This window comes from Eretmochelys imbricata, chromosome 1, assembly GCF_965152235.1.
Source record: "Eretmochelys imbricata isolate rEreImb1 chromosome 1, rEreImb1.hap1, whole genome shotgun sequence".
NCBI lineage: Eukaryota > Metazoa > Chordata > Testudines > Cheloniidae > Eretmochelys > Eretmochelys imbricata.
The window spans coordinates 5,850,236-5,867,975 of NC_135572.1; the positions used below are offsets into that span (position 1 = coordinate 5,850,236).

The 17,740-nt window shown below is 46.2% G+C and overlaps 1 protein-coding gene and 1 pseudogene across 1 annotated transcript; one reads left to right on the forward strand and one right to left on the reverse strand.

Annotated features, from left to right (window-relative positions):
• The first annotated feature begins 140 nt into the window (after positions 1-140).
• LOC144259672 (olfactory receptor 52B2-like) lies at positions 141-8,783 on the forward strand. Its single transcript, XM_077807977.1, has 3 exons — positions 141-389; positions 627-1,047; positions 8,602-8,783. Exons 1-3 carry the CDS (start codon positions 141-143, stop codon positions 8,781-8,783), a joined length of 852 nt encoding a protein of 283 aa, XP_077664103.1.
• Positions 8,784-11,249: 2,466 nt separating this feature from the next.
• On the reverse strand, positions 11,250-12,172 carry LOC144278690 (olfactory receptor 52D1-like; annotated as a pseudogene).
• Positions 12,173-17,740: the final 5,568 nt, after the last annotated feature.

Below are 17,740 nucleotides of genomic sequence, written 5' to 3' on the forward strand. Positions count from 1 at the left end.
ACCCTTTTTCTAGATTGGTAATAAGTATAAAACATTTGCCATACAGTTTGTTATAAATTGTGTAAACCCCCAATCCTCCTCCCACCACCCACTTGCTGTCCTTCACAGGCACCTTGGTCATTTCTGACCCTGATCGACACATGATGGCAGTTTTCAACCTCACACACTTTGACGCTTCAGCATTCTTTCTAATGGGCATCCCTGACTTGGAAGGTGCTCACATCTGGATTTCCATCCCTTTCTCTATTTTCTACATTATGGGCCTGCTGGAAAATTTCACGCTTCTCTATGTTATAGCCAAGGAGCAGACTTTGCACAAGCCGATGTACCTGCCGCTCTCCATGCTGGCACTGACAGAAATCGGCACATCTACTTCCATCGTGTCAAAGGTAATGTGCATCGTTTGGTTCAATTTGAAAGGTATCACTCTGGGTGGCTGTCACATCCAGATGTTCTTCCTTTATGTGCATACTGTTATGCATTCAGCCATCCTCATGACAATGGCCTTTGATCGCTGTGTTGCCATATGTAACCCTCTGAGATATGCCACAGTCATCACCAATGCATGAATAGCTAAGCTAGGGCTAGTGGGTTTGATAAGAGCTGTTCTCTTCCTTCTTCCCAAGCCCCTGCTCCTGAGCAGGCAGCCATTCCGTGCCAACCGCATGATCCCACATACATGCTGTGACCACATGGCCATGGTGAAGATGTCGTGTGGCGACATTACAGTCAACAGGATGTATGGTTTGCTAATAGCATTTGTAATCACTATGTTAGACCTGACACTTATTGCCCTGTCCTATGGTCTGTTCATCACAGTATCCTCCAAGAAAGCCCACCAGAAATCTTTCACCACTTGCACAGACCATATCGGTGTGATGAAGATGTCTTACCCTTCCTTCCTCTTCTCCACTGTGACATACCGGTTTGGTCAGGGAATTGCTCCCCATCTTCACATCATCTTGACCAACCTATATTACCTCCTCCTCCCCATGTTCAATCCTATCATTTATGGGGCCAAAACCTTCGAGCTTCGTGAGAAATTGTGTAAGTGCACTTGCAGAATATGATTGCCCGGTGCCACTGATTTTAAGCCTTCGTGACAAGAGGGTGACATTATATCTTGTTAATCAAGGGTGCTCTGTCCTACTTTGGCTGAGCTCAGCACTGTGGAAGTTGAAGTGTGAAAAGCTCATCACTCCTAAGCTCTTATCACTGTCTCACCAAGTACTGATCTCTCTGCTGCTAAGTTCCCTCTCTCTCGCCATCAGCTGATCTCTCTCAGTGTCATCTATCAGCCCTCAGCCCCAGAAACCCTGTCACTTGTTCTTTCCGTGGCTTTCAAACCAACAGAAGATACGGTAGTTTTCTGAAGCAAGGTGGCGTTCCATTATACCCTGTTTGAACCGGTATCTTGTTCAGTTTGACAAACTGAAGCCATGCTTTGTGATAGCCAAAGACAATAAAGTAAGGACAGTGCTGAAATATACCTGATTTTTCTACGTCCAGTCCTTCTTGAACCTTGGAGGATAAACTCAATGTTACGGTTGGAAAATGTTAATACAGGAAAGGTGCTGCAGGAATTGAGGGCATTCTAGTAGAGCTTCTTGGTGAGAGTTTTGAAACGATGTGTTTCTGAGAACTGGACCATATTACTCTAAATTTAAAGGGAGTTTGTGAAACAGATGAAACAGAGACTGCCACTATATGTCCAGGTGATTGAATCGCTTGCCTTCCTGAGTCTCTCGCAACCTAGATTGGCTGATATCTCATTTTTGCACATATACAATGATACAAAATCTGTTGTGAAGAGTTTGCACCAATGAAAGAATGATTGCACTGGTTACTGCTGATATGTATGACCAGAAGCATCCTACTTCCAGGGAAGACACTGAAGAGGAAATGTTGCCTTTTAGGGACTAATAGTAACAAAATAATGCATCTCACAATATGGACATTGACTAGCATCATTGAATACAATTAGAAATATATAATATAATAATAAAAAAGAGTACTTGTGGCACCTTAGAGACTAACCAATTTATTTGAGCATAAGCTTTTGTGAGCTACAGCTCACTTCATCACGAAAGCTTAAGCTCAAATAAATTGGTTAGTCTCTAAGGTGCCACAAGTACTCCTTTTTATTATTATATTATATATTTATAATTGAACTAATCCCTGAACTAACCGAACCAGCCCAAACTGGCTGGGCTATCCCCAAATCATCTAACTCAGTTGCCATAGCAACAACAAGCTGCTATTACCACGACAACCAAATACACAACATATTCCTACCCCCTTCATAAAAACATCTCTTAAATAAAACAAACACTAAACTAGAGAATGAGAGTAGACTGCCTGCATTCCCGGCTAAACCCCGGGGATTATTTTGCCCCATAACCCTGGGTTCACCCTAGCTAAAGATCCAGCCATTGGAGTGTTGTCCCCTTGCTGATTTCAAAGCTTGTTTCATTGTCTGCACAAATCTTTCAGCTAATCCATTGGTCGATGGATGATATGGTGCTGTAGAGATGTGGTGTATCCCATTTGCCTTCATAAAATTTTGAAACTCCTGAGAGATGAACTGTGGTCTGTTGTCACTCGCAAGTTGTTCTGGCAGAACAAAACGACTAAAGAGTCCCCGTAGTTTTTAGATAGTTACTCTCTGCAGTAGTGGACTGCATTCTGGAGACTTCTGGCCATTTAGAATGGGCATCTACCACCACTAAGAACATGCTTCCTTCAAGAGGGCCAGCAAAGTCAACGTGAATATGTTGCCACAGGTTTTCAGGTCAGTCCCAGGGGTGTAGGAGCACCCACTGGGGTGCATTCCTGACACCCTGACATGACATACAAGCTCTTGCTTTCTCTTCAAAAGCACTGTCCAATCCAGGCCACCAGAAATAGCTTCGTGCAATTTCCTTCATGGGCACTTTCCACAGTGACCAGAATGTAGCTGTTCTAACATCTGTGATCTCAGTTGTGGTGGGATAATGACACGTCTCCTCCACAACAAATAACCAGATTAGATCGATAACTCTGTCCTCCTGGACATGTAGGTAACAAGGTCCGGTGAGACCGGAGAGGTTCGTTGAGATTTTCCATGCATCACGAGGTCCATAACTTGGGACAATACTGGGTCAACGAGAGTTGCCTTCTTTATCTGAGTAGCAGTGATGGGTGTATTCTCTACGTGTTCAAAGTAGAAGACTTCCATTTGGGCAGTATCTTGATGTTTGACTGGCAAAGCAACCTTGAGAGACCATTTGCATTGCCGAGCAGAGTGGATTTCCGATATTTGATTTCTTATGTGTGCGCTGAAGTAACAATGCCCAACGTTGCATACGACTAGCAGATAACGGGGAAATGGCTGGGTAGAGTCCAAAAATTGACGTCAGAGGGCGATGGTCTGTAAGAAAAGTAAAGTTCCGCCGAAACAGGTCCTGATGAAACTTCTGAATTCCAAAAATGATTCCCAATGCCTCACATTCGATTTGGGCATAGTTAGTTTCTCCTTTGCTTAGAGTGAGTGAAGCAAAAGCAATAGGTCTCTCTTCTCTGGAAGGTATAATGTGTGACACGACTGCACCCACTCCATAAGGGGAGGCATCACAGACCAATTGTAGGGATAAGGATGGATAAAACTGCATTAGAACTTCAGAATTTAGCAATGCATTTTTAGCTTTGTTAAATGCAACATTACAGGCTTCAGTCCATTTCCAGGTCTGCCCAAGGAGTTCGTGAAGTGGTTTTAGCAGCGTGGCTAACTGTGAGATGAACTTTCCATAATAGTTCAATAGTCATAGAAACGAGCGCAGCTGGCTAACATTTTGAGGTGGGGGAACCTCCACAATAGCCTTAACTTTTGCAGGGGCCTTATGAAGACCCTCAGCATCAATGATGTATCCCAAATATTCAGCAGAGGGATGGAAGAATTCACACTTGTCTTTGCGGACTTGTAGGCCATACTCTTCCAGTCTTTGTAGGGTAACCTCTAAATTCTGTAAGTGATCCTCTTCATTCCTTCCAGTGACCAGGATGTCATCCAGATAGCACTGAACTCCTGGCAAGCCACACAAGATCTGGTCCATAGCCTTGTGGAACAGGGTGGGAACAGACATTAAGGGTAGGCGACAGTATAGATAAAGGCCCTTATGAGTCACAATAGTCAACAGCTCTTGGGACTTTTCATCGATATGCATCTGTAAATACACTTGACTCAGATCAATCTTACTGAAGTTTTGTCCCCCAGCCAGGCCCGCGAAGAGGTCATCGATGCGGGGAAGCGGGTATTGCTCTGCACACAGAACTGTTTTGACAGTGACCTTAAAATCACCACAAATCCGCAGGGAGCCATCTTTCCTTACTATTGGAATGATAGGAGTGACCGATGGACTATGGGTAACTGGTATTAGGACTCCATTGGTGACCAGGCACTCCAAGTCCGCTTCAACTTTTGTCCTGATGGCATGTGGCACAGTTCAGGCTTTCAGATATTTTGGTTGACTGTCAGGTTTCATGTTCAGTGTGAAAGTGATTCCCTTCATACTTCCCAGATCCTCTCCAAATACAGTAGCATGTTTCCTTAGTATAGCGGTCAGACCGGTTTCTTCTTTTGTCCTTCAGTGCACTTCTGTCCAGTTCAGCTGAATCTTCCCAAGCCAGGACCTACCCATTCAGGCTGGGTAACTACCTCTCATCACAAATATTGGCAATTTAGCAGCCTGTCCTTTGAGCTCCACCTTAACATCAATACTGGCCAACATGGGCACAGCTTCTCCCGTATACGTCTTCAGAACAGCTTTTGTTGCCTTAAACGGAAAATGCTGTAGCTTTTCTTTATACACAGTCTTAGAGACAAGCGAGAGGGCTGCCCCGGTGTCCAGTTCCTTGCGTATAGGTTTGCCATCCAACAACGGGGTTACCCAGTATTCATGTGAGCCCACTGCCAAAGACAAAACGTGGAGTGGCTCTTCTTCTTGCGATGAGGTGTCACCTTGGTCATTCTGGGTCTGCTCTAGGGTATACATGTTCCCCGTTTTGGTCAGCCAGATCACAGCCCCTTTTTCTTTTGTTTACAGGCACACTCAATGTGTCCTTTTTTTCCCACAGTGTCGACACACCAGGTCCTTACACCAGCTTTGTGATGCCTTGTGACCCGGCTTACCACAGTGGCAACATTCCTGACTCTGCACAGTTTTGTGGGAAGGTTCTTGTGACATTTTATGCACCCTAGGGGATGCACCACTTGATTGCGCCTCCTTTGTAGCGAGTTCCATGGAGACGCAACATCCACAGCCTTCGGTAAGGGAAGCTGAGCCTCTGTCAATAGGTTCTTCCGTATAGCTTCACTGTGCAGGCCACACACTAATCTGTCACGCAGGGCATCATTTAATATCTCCTTAAATTCACAGTGTTTTGCTAGCCTTTTTACAGTTGCTACAAATTATACAACTGTTTCCTCTTCTTTTTGACGTCTTTTGTGGAACCTCTATCCTTCAGGAATTACCAGTGGTTTGGAGGAAAAATGGGACCCCAGGATTTCCGCAATGTCACTGTAAAATTTGGTCTCAGGCTTAACAGGGTGTAGTAAGCTGCGTAGCAGGAGTAGGTATTAGCTCCCACAACACTTAAGAATATTGGCACCTTCTTCTCTGCTGTAATGTCATTTGCAAGAACAAAAAGCTCAAAATGCTCAGTATACACATGCCTCTGCACTACATTCTCCTCCAAAGGTTCCAGTGGCCCTTCAAGTGTAGCCATGGTTTTAGTTTCATGTTTCAAAGTCAGTGCCAACAAGCCAGCACTGTTAGTGCTAACAAGCCAGTTCTCACCCCCTTCCAACAGCTAAAAGATTTTGGTAGGTTTTTTTGTTTGTTTGCCTTGACTTCTACTTCCTTCTGTGGCTGGGGCAGCACAGGGATCCCATTCTCGTCACCACTTTGTTGTATCCTTGGGGGCAGCAGTTTCGGAAGAAATCACTTGAGACGCAGAGAGCGGTGAGCCATGAAAGCAGCCATTTATTTTCCACACACTGAACTAACCAAACCAGCCCAAACTGGTTGGGCTATCCCCTAATAAGCTAACTCAGTTGTCATAGCAACAACAAGGTGTGAATAGCATGACAACCAAACACACAACAAGGCAGAAGAGTTGAAGGCAGGAGTGCTGAAGCAGAGCTGGGGAGCTGCAGCTGGAGCAGACCAGAACCGGGAGCTGGATCCGCACAAACAAGCTGCACCAACAGGGAGCCACGGCTGGGCTAGAGTAGGGAGCTGCGGGGACAGAGCCAGGATAGTGGATGCCGGCAACTAGTAACAAGGTAGCCGTTCACAATGAGCAGCTGGGGAGAGCAAGGTGGGGCCATGGACAGAGGGCCCAGCACAGGGAGATGTCACCAGACAAGAGGGCCCTGAAGACTGGACTCAGGAGAGAGGACGTCAATCTGATGTAGGGCCAGGTGCTGGGGAGAAGGGTCCTGCCACCTAGAGCCTGAGGGTGTGTGGCCACTGCAAAAGCTAGTGTCTGACTTGGCAGTATCACCACAGAACAATGAGAAGCTGGCAGGGGGCCTGGGACGTGTGATTCAAAACCATCCTCTGAGGTGTCCATAACCTCTCTTTGCCAGAAACTGGAAAGGAGAAATGGGGGTTGGATGACTTGATGATTAGCTCTTCTGTTCATTTCCTTTGAAGCACCTGGCATTGGCCACTGTCAGAGGGCTAGATAGTTCTTATGTTCTTCTAAAGAGCAAATTGTTAGGTGGTTCCTTTTTCCGAGGTTTTCCTTTCCGCTCTGGAATCACGCCATGATAGGAAAATAGTTCCTGATCCTCTTCCTGTTGGGAATATTTAGGTTATCCGTATGTAACTCTTCTTCCAGGTACAGCCAGCAGCAACCAGGGCCAGGTTCAATATCTAGGAGTTCCTTTCTATTGACACAATACAGAACCGGCTCAAGCCCCCACCCAATTACCTTGGAAATGTACACACCACACTTAGGCACCTCTGAGAGGCAATACTTCCCCACTCTAGACAACTAACTTTTAATAAAAGGAGGGAAGTAACTAGGTATTAATTTGGGTACCGCCCGCAAACATTGGTCCTAAGCAAAAACCCTGAGTAAAAGACATCCCCCCGCAAGCAAGTTGGGCAGCATATATTTACCCTCAGGTTCTTCAGTCCAGCAACTCAAAAGTCCCATTCACGATCCTTCTCTGTACCCCACTCACAGTTGCTATGCTTGCTCAGTGCAGACCCAGAGTTCAGAGGTGCATCTGCAGAGTTCACCTCCCTCCCACTCCCAGGTCAGGTAAAGAGGAACCCTACTGGCTGCGCTGCTCAGGCACTTGCTCACTACTCTTCTCTGCCAGCTGTGCTGCTGGCTGGTCACCAGCCGCTCCTGCCAGCCCCCTGCTTGCTGCTCCTGCCGGCCACCTGCTCACTACTCTCGCCGTGCCTCTCTACAAATCCCCTTGCTGGTTGCTCATCATGCCTCTCCACTGCTGGGCTGCTGCCACTCATTTCACCTTCCTGCCTCACCAACCAGTTGAATTTCAATCACCTTCTGCTGCCACCTGCCTCTCTGATGTGACCTCTGCACATCAGTGTTGTAGCAGTTTCCAACTCTTTGCAGGCAGGGAGGAAACACTGTCCCATCTCAAGTGATTTCAGCTTTCGGTAATTTCAGCTCTTAGCAGCCAGGGCAGAAACACAGTCGTACCACAACTGCTGTTAGCTCAGATTGAGCATTTCATGTAACAAAGAGACTCCTAATGAAGCCTATTTAGCTCTTTCTTTGAACAGTGGGAGAAACAGATTTAATCAGTCCAGGGAGGACCCAATGGAACTGTTTTCAGCGTCTTCATTGGAATGCCTGTCCCCACCCCTCATACATTCACAGGGCTCTGATATTCAAGCTTCTGGCTTAACAAGGTTCTTTCAACTGAGCATGCCCCCTCCTTTGGAACAATGTAATTGCAGTACTGATGTCCTGTATTCCTACAATAATTACAACATTGGCAACCATATTTCAATACCGCTGCATCCAGCACTAAGGTGATTTCTACCCAACACCAGCCAAAGTTGATCACTCTGACACCGCTGTAGCTGCTGAATATGTAAGCAGAGCATGAGTAAACTGTATTCACACAAACATTCTGTGACGGGGCAAGGCCAGATGGCTATAGGAAAGTAGTGGGAGACAGATATATTATCCAAAGGTTAAACAAATCCCTGTTACCAGCAGAAGAAAATGGCAGCTGCTCCAGGTCTATTAAGACATCTGGGGCCAATGAAGAGCTTTCAAGAAGGCAGGGAGGACAGCTAGGTTGATTGGGACACCTGAAGTCAAGCAGGGACTGGCTGAAAGTAGTTAAAAGCCTCCCAGTTAGACATGTGGGGGCACGTATCAGGAGCTGTAGGAGGAAGCCACGCTGCTGGGGAAACTGAGCAGCACATACTTCAGGAGGTGAGGGCCGCTTCTCCACCCACTGCTCGGGTTTACCTCGACCGGGTCCTGCATTTGGGCACGCCCTGTTCACCCGCCACCACGGGCCCTCCGGACCTTTTCATCAGGCCCGTGCCCCGTGGACCCAAACAGTCCCCCGCCCCTTCTCCATGAGCCGGCTCCATGACTTGCAGCCAGTTCGTTTCCAGACCGCACCAAGGAAACACCTATACATGCTCATCCTCCACACCCTTTACTTCCTCACCCTCGTCTTCTGCACCGACACAAAGTGGTGGGACCTCCTGCCACCTCTGGAGAGTGAGGAGCCCCGGTAGGCCAGCCTATACTCCACCCTGGTCCTGAGGCCCACTGGGGATATCAGCTGGAGGCTCCTTCATGGGGCTGTGAGCACGGGCGTGTATTTGGAGCGGTTTACATCTATCCCGGACACCTGCCCCTTCTCCTGCGTGAGGGAGACTCTGGCACATGTTTACTTGGAGTGCGCCAGGTTGCAGCCCCTATTCCTGCTCCTCACAAATATCCTGTTACGTTTCTGGCTGCACTTTTCCCCTCACCTCCTTCTCCATGCACTCCCTGTCTGTGGCCCCACAAAGTCACCGGGACCTCCTGGTCAAACTCCTCCTGGCCCTGTCTAAAATGGCCATCTATAAAACCTGGGAGAGGATGTTGGCCAATAGAGACTCCTGTGACTGTGGGGCCTCTTTCCAATCCTCTGTCCGTTCACATATCTGGGCAGAGTTCCTCTGGGCAGTGTGCACTGGCTCCCTTAACGCATTTGAGGAGCAGTGGGTGCTGTCTGGGGTTCTCTGCTCGGTGTCCCCATCAGGATCCCTTCTTTAGACCCTTTGACCACACTCCTGTCCCTGTTATTTCATTAGTTGTCCCATGGAATCATTTGGTTTCCAGGTCCTGTAGATCCTCCCCTCGGGCTATGGGATGGGGGAGGGGTTCTCATGCAGTGGGCGGGCTCCCACTTCCCAGAACCCAACAGGTACAATATGATACCAGTCTCTGGGAAGCAATCTTATGCAGTGATGTTACGTTCACCTTACGCAGAAAGCGTGGTCCCCAAAGTTACGCATTTCAGATTGTATCATTTCTATGAAGAATTCACAAGTTACACATCTCTTTACCCATCACTAAAATCCAACCCATCTGTTTGTCCTAGTTCCCTAATGTAAGTGGGGAAGTATTATGGGGAACTTTCCTGGCTTTTGCATTACCACAGGGGAATTCGCTGAGGAAAGGCTATGAGTCAAAACTCACACTCCCTTTTCCCCCAGGCCTGCCTGACATCAAGGACTCCCCTTCCATTCTCCTATGGTCACTTAGGATAGGAGCCAGAGTGTCCCCACTCCAGGGTACTCCCTTCACAGTGGATGATTCCTTGACCCCCTGATCACTAAATTAAGTTCAATCCAAATATAATTTATTAAACAGCAAGTGTAAGAATAATAAACCAAAAAAGGGAAAGGTTCACGGAAACAAGAATCCCTGCTCTGTGTGCATGGGGATATCACAAAGAGTCCTCTCTAGGATGCAAGGAAAGTTCATAGTCTCTTCCACTCCAAAATTGACTACAAAAACAACTGCAAAAAGCAGAAAGAAATGGAGTACTTGTGGCACCTTAGAGACTAACCAATTTATTTGAGCATAAGCTTTCGTGAGCTACAGCTCACTTCATCGGATGCATGCTTTGTATGTATATAAAAAGATCTTCTACACTTTCCACAGTATGCATCTGATGAAGTGAGCTGTAGCTCACGAAAGCTAATGCTCAAATAAATTGGTTAGTCTCAAAGGTGCCACAAGTACTCCTTTTCTTTTTGCGAATACAGACTAACACGGCTGTTACTCTGAAACCTGCAAAAAGCAGTACATTATTTTTACTTAAAAGTGATGTCATAGTTAAATACAGCAGTCCAGTTCTCAAAAACACACCATTTCCTAACTCTCACCAGTAAGCTCTGGTACAATGGCCTCAATTCCTATAGCAGCTTTCCTGTATTTGGACTTTCCCACTGAAACATTAGCACTATCCTCCAGGATTTGTGATGGATTCAACATAGAAAAAACACGTACATTTTGTTCAGCAAATCACTGTCCATATGATACAGAATTTCAGCATTGCCTTTTTTTTCTTTTTCTCTTTGGCTATCTGAAAGTGTAACTTTTGTTTGTAAAACTGGACAAGAGAAATTACCACAGAGGGACTAATCGAAAACTACTTTGCATCAAAATGCTACAGTGTCTTATGGTAGTCTTAGGGCAGGTCTACACTACATCTGGGATCGATGATCTGAGATCAATCCACCGGCGGTCGATTTAGCAGGTCTAGTGAAGACCCGCCTACTCGACAGCAGATCACTCTGCAATTGACCCCCAAGAAGAAGAGTAACATAATCAATGGGAGATTTTCTCCATTGACAGCCCCCTCTCCACCTCCCCACAATGTAGAACAGCATGTAGACAGCATGGTAGTATGGACATAGCCTTAGAGTCACGGAAAGGCTAAGTATCAGGGTGTGTGGGGAGGGAGGCTGATGGGTGACAATAAAGAGGTCAAGTGATGGTCAGAGACAGGTAACTCAGCAGTGGAAAGAGCAGTGCTTAGTGATGGAGTGATAAGATGTTGGTTGGGAGGAAATTCTCAGACTGTGAACTTCCACAGTGCTTTGCTCAACCAAACTAGGACAGTGCACCGTTGATTAATGAGGAGATATGCTTTCCTCCTCTTGTCACACAGGTTTCAAGTCAGTGGCCCCAGGTAATCACCTTCATCAGGTGTATTTGCCTACTTTGTCATGAAGCTCTTTGGTTTTGACCCCATAAATGATAGGGTTGAGCATGGGAGGGATAAGGAGATAGAGGTCAGCCAAAACGATGCAAACATAGGGAGCGATGCCTTGACCAAATTGGTTTGTGAGACTGGAGAAGAGTCCAGGAATATAATATGTCAGCCTCACAGAGATGTGGGTTGTGCAAGTGTTGAGGGCTTTTTGGTGGGCTTTGTTAGAGGAGATTCTCAGGATGGCCCTTTTGATCAGACCATAGGACAGGGCAATGAGCATCAGGTCAAACCCATTGATTACAAACATTAGCACCCAGCCGTATATCCTGGTGACTCTGAGGTCCCCACACACCACCTTCTCCACAGCCAGGTACTCGCATTGCGTGTGTGGGATAATGCGGTTGGCACAGAATGGCGCTGACTCAGGAGCAGGGGCAGAATGAAGAGAACAGCTCTTATCAAACCTACAAGCCCTAGCTTAGCTATTTGTGTATTGCTGAGGATGGTAGCATATCTCAGAGGGTTACGTATGGCAACATAGTAATCAAAGGCCATTGTCACGAGGGTGGCTGAGTGCATAACAGAAACCGTGTGGAGGAAGAACATCTGGGTGAGGCAGCCAGCCACAGTAATGCCTTTCAAATTGAACCAAAATATGCCCAGTGCCTTTGGCACAACAAAGGTAGGTGTGGCAATATCTGTAAGTGCCAGTATGCAGAGCAGAAGGTACATCAGCTTCTGCAGAGTCTGTTCCTTACCTACGACAGACAGAAGCATGACATTTCCCAACATGCTGACAATGTAGAATGTAAAGAAAGGGATGGAAATCCAGATGTGGGCAGCCTCCAGGCCAGGGATGCCCGTTAGGATGAAAGTTGAAGCATCAGAGTGGGTGAAGTTTAAAGCTGCCATGAGGCGTCTGATGCGTTGATATGACTCAGAAATTCTCAAGGTGCCTGTAAAGGGAGAAAAGCACAGCAAGGCGGTTGCATGCTTTTTAAACAAATAATGTGGTAAATATGTTATAGTTATGAACATTCTAGGAATCTTCTTGAGTGAGGAGTGAAGAATCACCAACAATGTCACTCCCTACTTTCTATATCTTTAGCATAAGGCGGGAACCCTTTGTTTCAAAACTTGGTTTCCAGACTAGTTTGTGGGAAAATTACAGACTCCCCAAGATGGAGTCCAGAGTTATGTGGCCTGGTCACATGGCCTTGTAGAGTCATAGCATCCATTACGTTGAGTCTGTCTGAAGCATTCCCAGGGAGGCTCACCAGGTGGGAGATCACTTTCTTTTAAGGCCTATTGTTTCCGCCAATGTCTAATTGCCCTGAATAGGCCCTTCCCAACCAGCTATCGAGACTGAAACCAAGTTCCCTAGTGGTTGTTACCCAGTTGTAACTACATTTGAAATGCAGAGAAGTACTAAATATTCAGAGCTTCTGACAAAAATCATAAATGCATACAAAAAGGATAATCATATTCAGAAAGTCATAACATTTAAATAATAACAAATAAATTGGTTAGTCTCTAAGGTGCCACAAGTACTCCTTCTCTTTTTGCGAATACAGACTAACACGGCTGTTACTCTGAAACATTTCCAATGACATCGTACATAACCCATCTTGCAATGGGGTACCTTGTCACAAAAATATCAATGGTTATTTCTACCAATGAAATGCCTGAAGTTACAGAACAACAACAAATGGAAACAAAACTGTGTAAAGCTTGTGACACCAAGATTGTAGTTCTATGGCTTGCCAGGGCAAAGAGACCCTGAAAATCCCCAAACACACTCTGTAGCAAGAAAGGTCCCAAAGCTGGCCTTGGACCAACAATCACAAAGAAAAAAATAATTTCAACAGCACTGCCTACCTGTCCACCTACATGCTGCTCTGCGACACTCTGATGTTCCCCTCTGGTGTTATTTAGACTGGTGATCTGTTCGGTCACCCCTATCCTTTACTCTGGGAGCCAGCCTTCCTCTGCTCAGCTGTGAGAACCTCACTCCTGGCCTGTTCACACACAGTTTCTGGCATGTAAGCTGCTCCTCGGCTTGTGCAACCAAATTACACTAGACAATATCTCCAGTCCCAGACACAACCCAAGAAACCTCCCTCTTGCAGGATCCAGCTATGCCCGCAGGACACTGCAAGCTTAAATGAGTTTGTCAATTTAACAAAGAAATTGAGATGCACCAGGATTTTTATCCCAAGGGGAGTCTCTGTCACGCTTCAAACCAAACACACTGCTTCAGATTAGAATAAACAACAAATGTATTAACTACAAAGACAGATTTTAAGTGATATTAAGGGATAGGCAAAAAGTCAGAGTAGTTACCAAAAGAAAAGAAAACGTAAGCACACTGTCATAAATATAAAGGGAAGGGTAACCACTTTTCTGTATACAGAACTATAAAATCTCTGCTGGTCAGAGGCAAAACCCCTTCACCTGTAAACGGTTAAGAAGCTAAGATAACCTCACTGGCACCTGACCAAAATGATCAATGAGGAGATATCAAGGTTCCTTCCCCACTCTGAACGCTAGGGTACAGATGTGGGGACCTGCATGAAAAACCTCCTAAGCTTATCTTTACCAGCTTAGGTCAAAACTTCCCCAAGGTACAAAATATTCCACCCTTTGTCCTTGGATTGGCCGCTACCACCACCAAACAAATACTGGTTACTTAGGAAAGAGCTGTTTGGAAACGTCTTTCCCCCCAAAATACTCCCCAAAACCTTGCACCCCACTTCCTGGACAAGGTTTGGTAAAAAGCCTCACCAATTCACCTAGGTGACTACAGACCCAAACTCTTGGATCTTAAGAACAATGAACAATCCTCCCAACACTTGCACCCCCCTTTCCTGGGAAATGTTGGATAAAAAGCCTCACCAATTTGCATAGGTGACCACAGACCCAAACCCTTGGATCTGAGAACAATGAAAAAGCATTCAGTTTTCTTACAAGAAGACTTTTAATAGAAATAGAAGTAAATAGAAGTAAAGAAATCACCTCTGTAAAAACAGGATGGTAGATACCTTACAGAGTAATTAGATTCAAAACATAGAGAACCCCTCTAGGCAAAACCTTAAGTTACAAAAAAGATACACAGACAGGAATAGTTATTCTATTCAGCACAATTCTTTTCTCAGCCATTTAAAGAAATCATAATCTAACACATACCTAGCTAGATTACTTACTAAAAGTTCTAATACTCCATTCCTGGTCTATCCCCGGCAGAAACAGCATATAGACAGACAGAAACCCTTTGTTTCTCTCCCTCCTCCCAGCTTTTGAAAGTTTCTTCATAGAATCATAGAATCATAGAATATCAGGGTTGGAAGGGAGCCCAGAAGGTCATCTAGTCCAACCCCCTGCTCGAAGCAGGACCAATTCCCAGTTAAATCATCCCAGCCAGGGCTTTGTCCAGCCTGACCTTAAAAACCTCTAAGGAAGGAGATTCTACCACCTCCCTAGGTAACGCATTCCAGTGTTTCACCACCCTCTTAGTGAAAAAGTTTTTCCTAATATCCAATCTAAACCTCCCCCACTGCAACTTGAGACCATTACTCCTCGTTCTGTCATCTGCTACCATTGAGAACAGTCTAGAGCCATCCTCTTTGGAACCCCCTTTCAGGTAGTTGAAAGCAGCTATCAAATCCCCCCTCATTCTTCTCTTCTGCAGGCTAAACAATCCCAGCTCCCTCAGCCTCTCCTCATAACTCATGTGTTCCAGTCCCCTAATCATTTTTGTTGCCCTTCGATGGACTCTCTCCAATTTATCTACATCCTTCTTGAAGTGGGGGGCCCAAAACTGGACACAGTACTCCAGATGAGGCCTCACCAATGTCGAATAGAGGGGAACGATCACGTCCCTCAATCTGCTCGCTATGCCCCTACTGATACATCCCAAAATGCCATTGGCCTTTTTGGCAACAAGGGCACACTGCTGACTCATATCCAGCTTCTCGTCCACTGTCACCCCTAGGTCCTTTTCCGCAGAACTGCTGCCTAGCCATTCGGTCCCTAGTCTGTAGCTGTGCATTGGGTTCTTCCCTCCTAAGTGCAGGACCCTGCACTTATCCTTATTGAACCTCATCAGATTTCTTTTGGCCCAATCCTCCTATTTGTCTAGGTCCTTCTGTATCCTATCCCTCCCCTCCAGCATATCTACCACTCCTCCCAGTTTAGTATCATCCGCAAATTTGCTGAGAGTACAATCCACACCATCCTCCAGATCATTTATGAAGATATTGAACAAAACCGGCCCCAGGACCGACCCTTGGGGCACTCCACTTGATACCGGCTGCCAACTAGACATGGAGCCATTGATCACTACCCGTTGAGCCCGACAATCTAGCCAGCTTTCTACCCACCTTATAGTGCATTCATCCAGCCCATACTTCCTTAACTTGCTGACAAGTATACTGTGGGAGACCGTGTCAAAAGCTTTGCTAAAGTCAAGAAACAATACATCCACTGCTTTCCCTTCATCCACAGAACCAGTAATCTCATCATAAAAGGCGATTAGATTAGTCAGGCATGACCTTCCCTTGGTGAATCCATGCTGGCTGTTCCTGATCACTTTCCTCTCATGCAAGTGCTTCAGGATTGATTCTTTGAGGACCTGCTCCATGATTTTTCCAGGGACTGAGGTGAGGCTGACTGGCCTGTAGTTCCCAGGATCCTCCTTCTTCCCTTTTTTAAAGTTTGGCACTACATTAGCCTTTTTCCAGTCATCCGGGACTTCCCCCATTCGCCACGAGTTTTCAAAGATAATGGCCAATGGCTCTGCAATCACAGCCGCCAATTCCTTCAGCACTCTCGGATGCAACTCGTCCGGCCCCATGGACTTGTGCACGTCCAGCTTTTCTAAATAGTCCCTAACCACCTCTATCTCCACAGAGGGCTGGCCATCTCTTCCCCATTTTGTGATGCCCAGCGCAGCAGTCTGGGAGCTGACCTTGTTAGTGAAAACAGAGGCAAAGAAAGCATTGAGTACATTAGCTTTTTCCACATCCTCTGTCACTAGGTTGCCTCCCTCATTCAGTAAGGGGCCCACACATTCCTTGGCTTTCTTCTTGTTGCCAACATACCTGAAGAAACCCTTCTTGTTACTCTTGACATCTCTGGCTAGCTGCAGCTCCAGGTGCGATTTGGCCCTCCTGATATCATTCCTACATGCCCGAGCAATATTTTTATACTCTTCCCTGGTCATAAGTCCAACCTTCCACTTCTTGTAAGCTTCTTTTTTATGTTTAAGATCCGCTAGGATTTCACCATTAAGCCAAGCTGGTCGCCTGCCATATTTACTATTCTTTCAACTCATTGGGATGGTTTGTCCCTGTAACCTCAACAGGGATTCCTTGAAATACAGCCAGCTCTCCTGGACTCCTTTCCCCTTCAAGTTAGTCCCCCAGGGGATCCTGGCCATCCGTTCCCTGAGGGCGTCGAAGTCTGCTTTCCTGAAGTCCAGGGTCCGTATCCTGCTGCTTACCTTTCTTCCCTGCGTCAGGATCCTGAACTCAACCAACTCATGGTCACTGCCTCCCAGACTCCCAGATCTTGTCTCCTCATTGGTCATTTTGGTCAGGTGCCAGCGAGGTTACCTTTAGCTTCTTAACCCTTTACAGGTGAGAGGAGCTTTCCCCTGGCCAGGAGGGATTTCAAAGGGGTTCACCCTTCCCTTTATATTTATGACACGCCCACCAAATCTCAGCTAGGGTGAAACACTGGCTGGGATTTCTTCCTGGAGCTCTAGGAAAAACAGAGTTAATAAGACACATGCATCTCTAAATATACTACCAAGTACATAAAGACTAACAATATTTTCTACATCTCAAGGACGATATTAACCAGTTGATTCTGGGAAACTTTCACGGGAGAGTGCATCAGCCACTTTGTTAGAAGCTCCTGAGATGTGTTGGATGTCGAAATCAAAATCTTGGAGAGCTAAACTCCACCGCAGAAGTTTTTTTGTTAGTTTCCTTGACGGTGTGAAGCCACTTCAGTGCAGCATGGTCGGTTTGCAGGTGGAAACGTCGTCCCCAAACATATGGGCGTAGCTTTTCCAGAGCGTAGAGAATGGTGTAACATTCTTTTTCAGTGACGAACCAGTTGCTTTCCCTCTCAGACAGTTTTTTGCTGAGAAACACTACAGGGTGGAATTCTTGATCAGATCCTTTCTGCATTAAAACTGCTCCCACACCATGCTCGGACGCATCTGTGGTTACTAGGAACGGTTTGTCAAAGTCTGGGGCCCTTAGTACAGGGTCAGACATGAGTGTCGCTTTAAGCTTGTTAAAGGCCTTCTGACACTTTTCGGTCCACTGAACAGCATTTGGCTGTTTCTGTTTGGTCAGGTCTGTCAGTGGGGCGGCGATTTGGCTGTATTGCAGTACAAATCGTCTGTTATAACCGGCCGAGCCTAAGAAGGATTGAACCTGTTTCTTTGACTTTGGGACAGGCCACTTTTGG

What these genes read in the sequence shown, in the direction of transcription:
- LOC144259672 (XM_077807977.1), top strand. Translation starts at nt 141, where the DNA reads ATGATGGCAGTTTTCAACCTCACACACTTTGACGCTTCAGCATTCTTT. An exon ending in CTACTTCCATCGTGTCAAAG is followed by an intron (nt 390 to 626) that starts GTAATGTGCATC and finishes CTTCTTCCCAAG; the next exon opens with CCCCTGCTCCTGAGCAGGCA. An exon ending in CGAGCTTCGTGAGAAATTGT is followed by an intron (nt 1,048 to 8,601) that starts GTAAGTGCACTT and finishes GGACCCAAACAG; the next exon opens with TCCCCCGCCCCTTCTCCATG.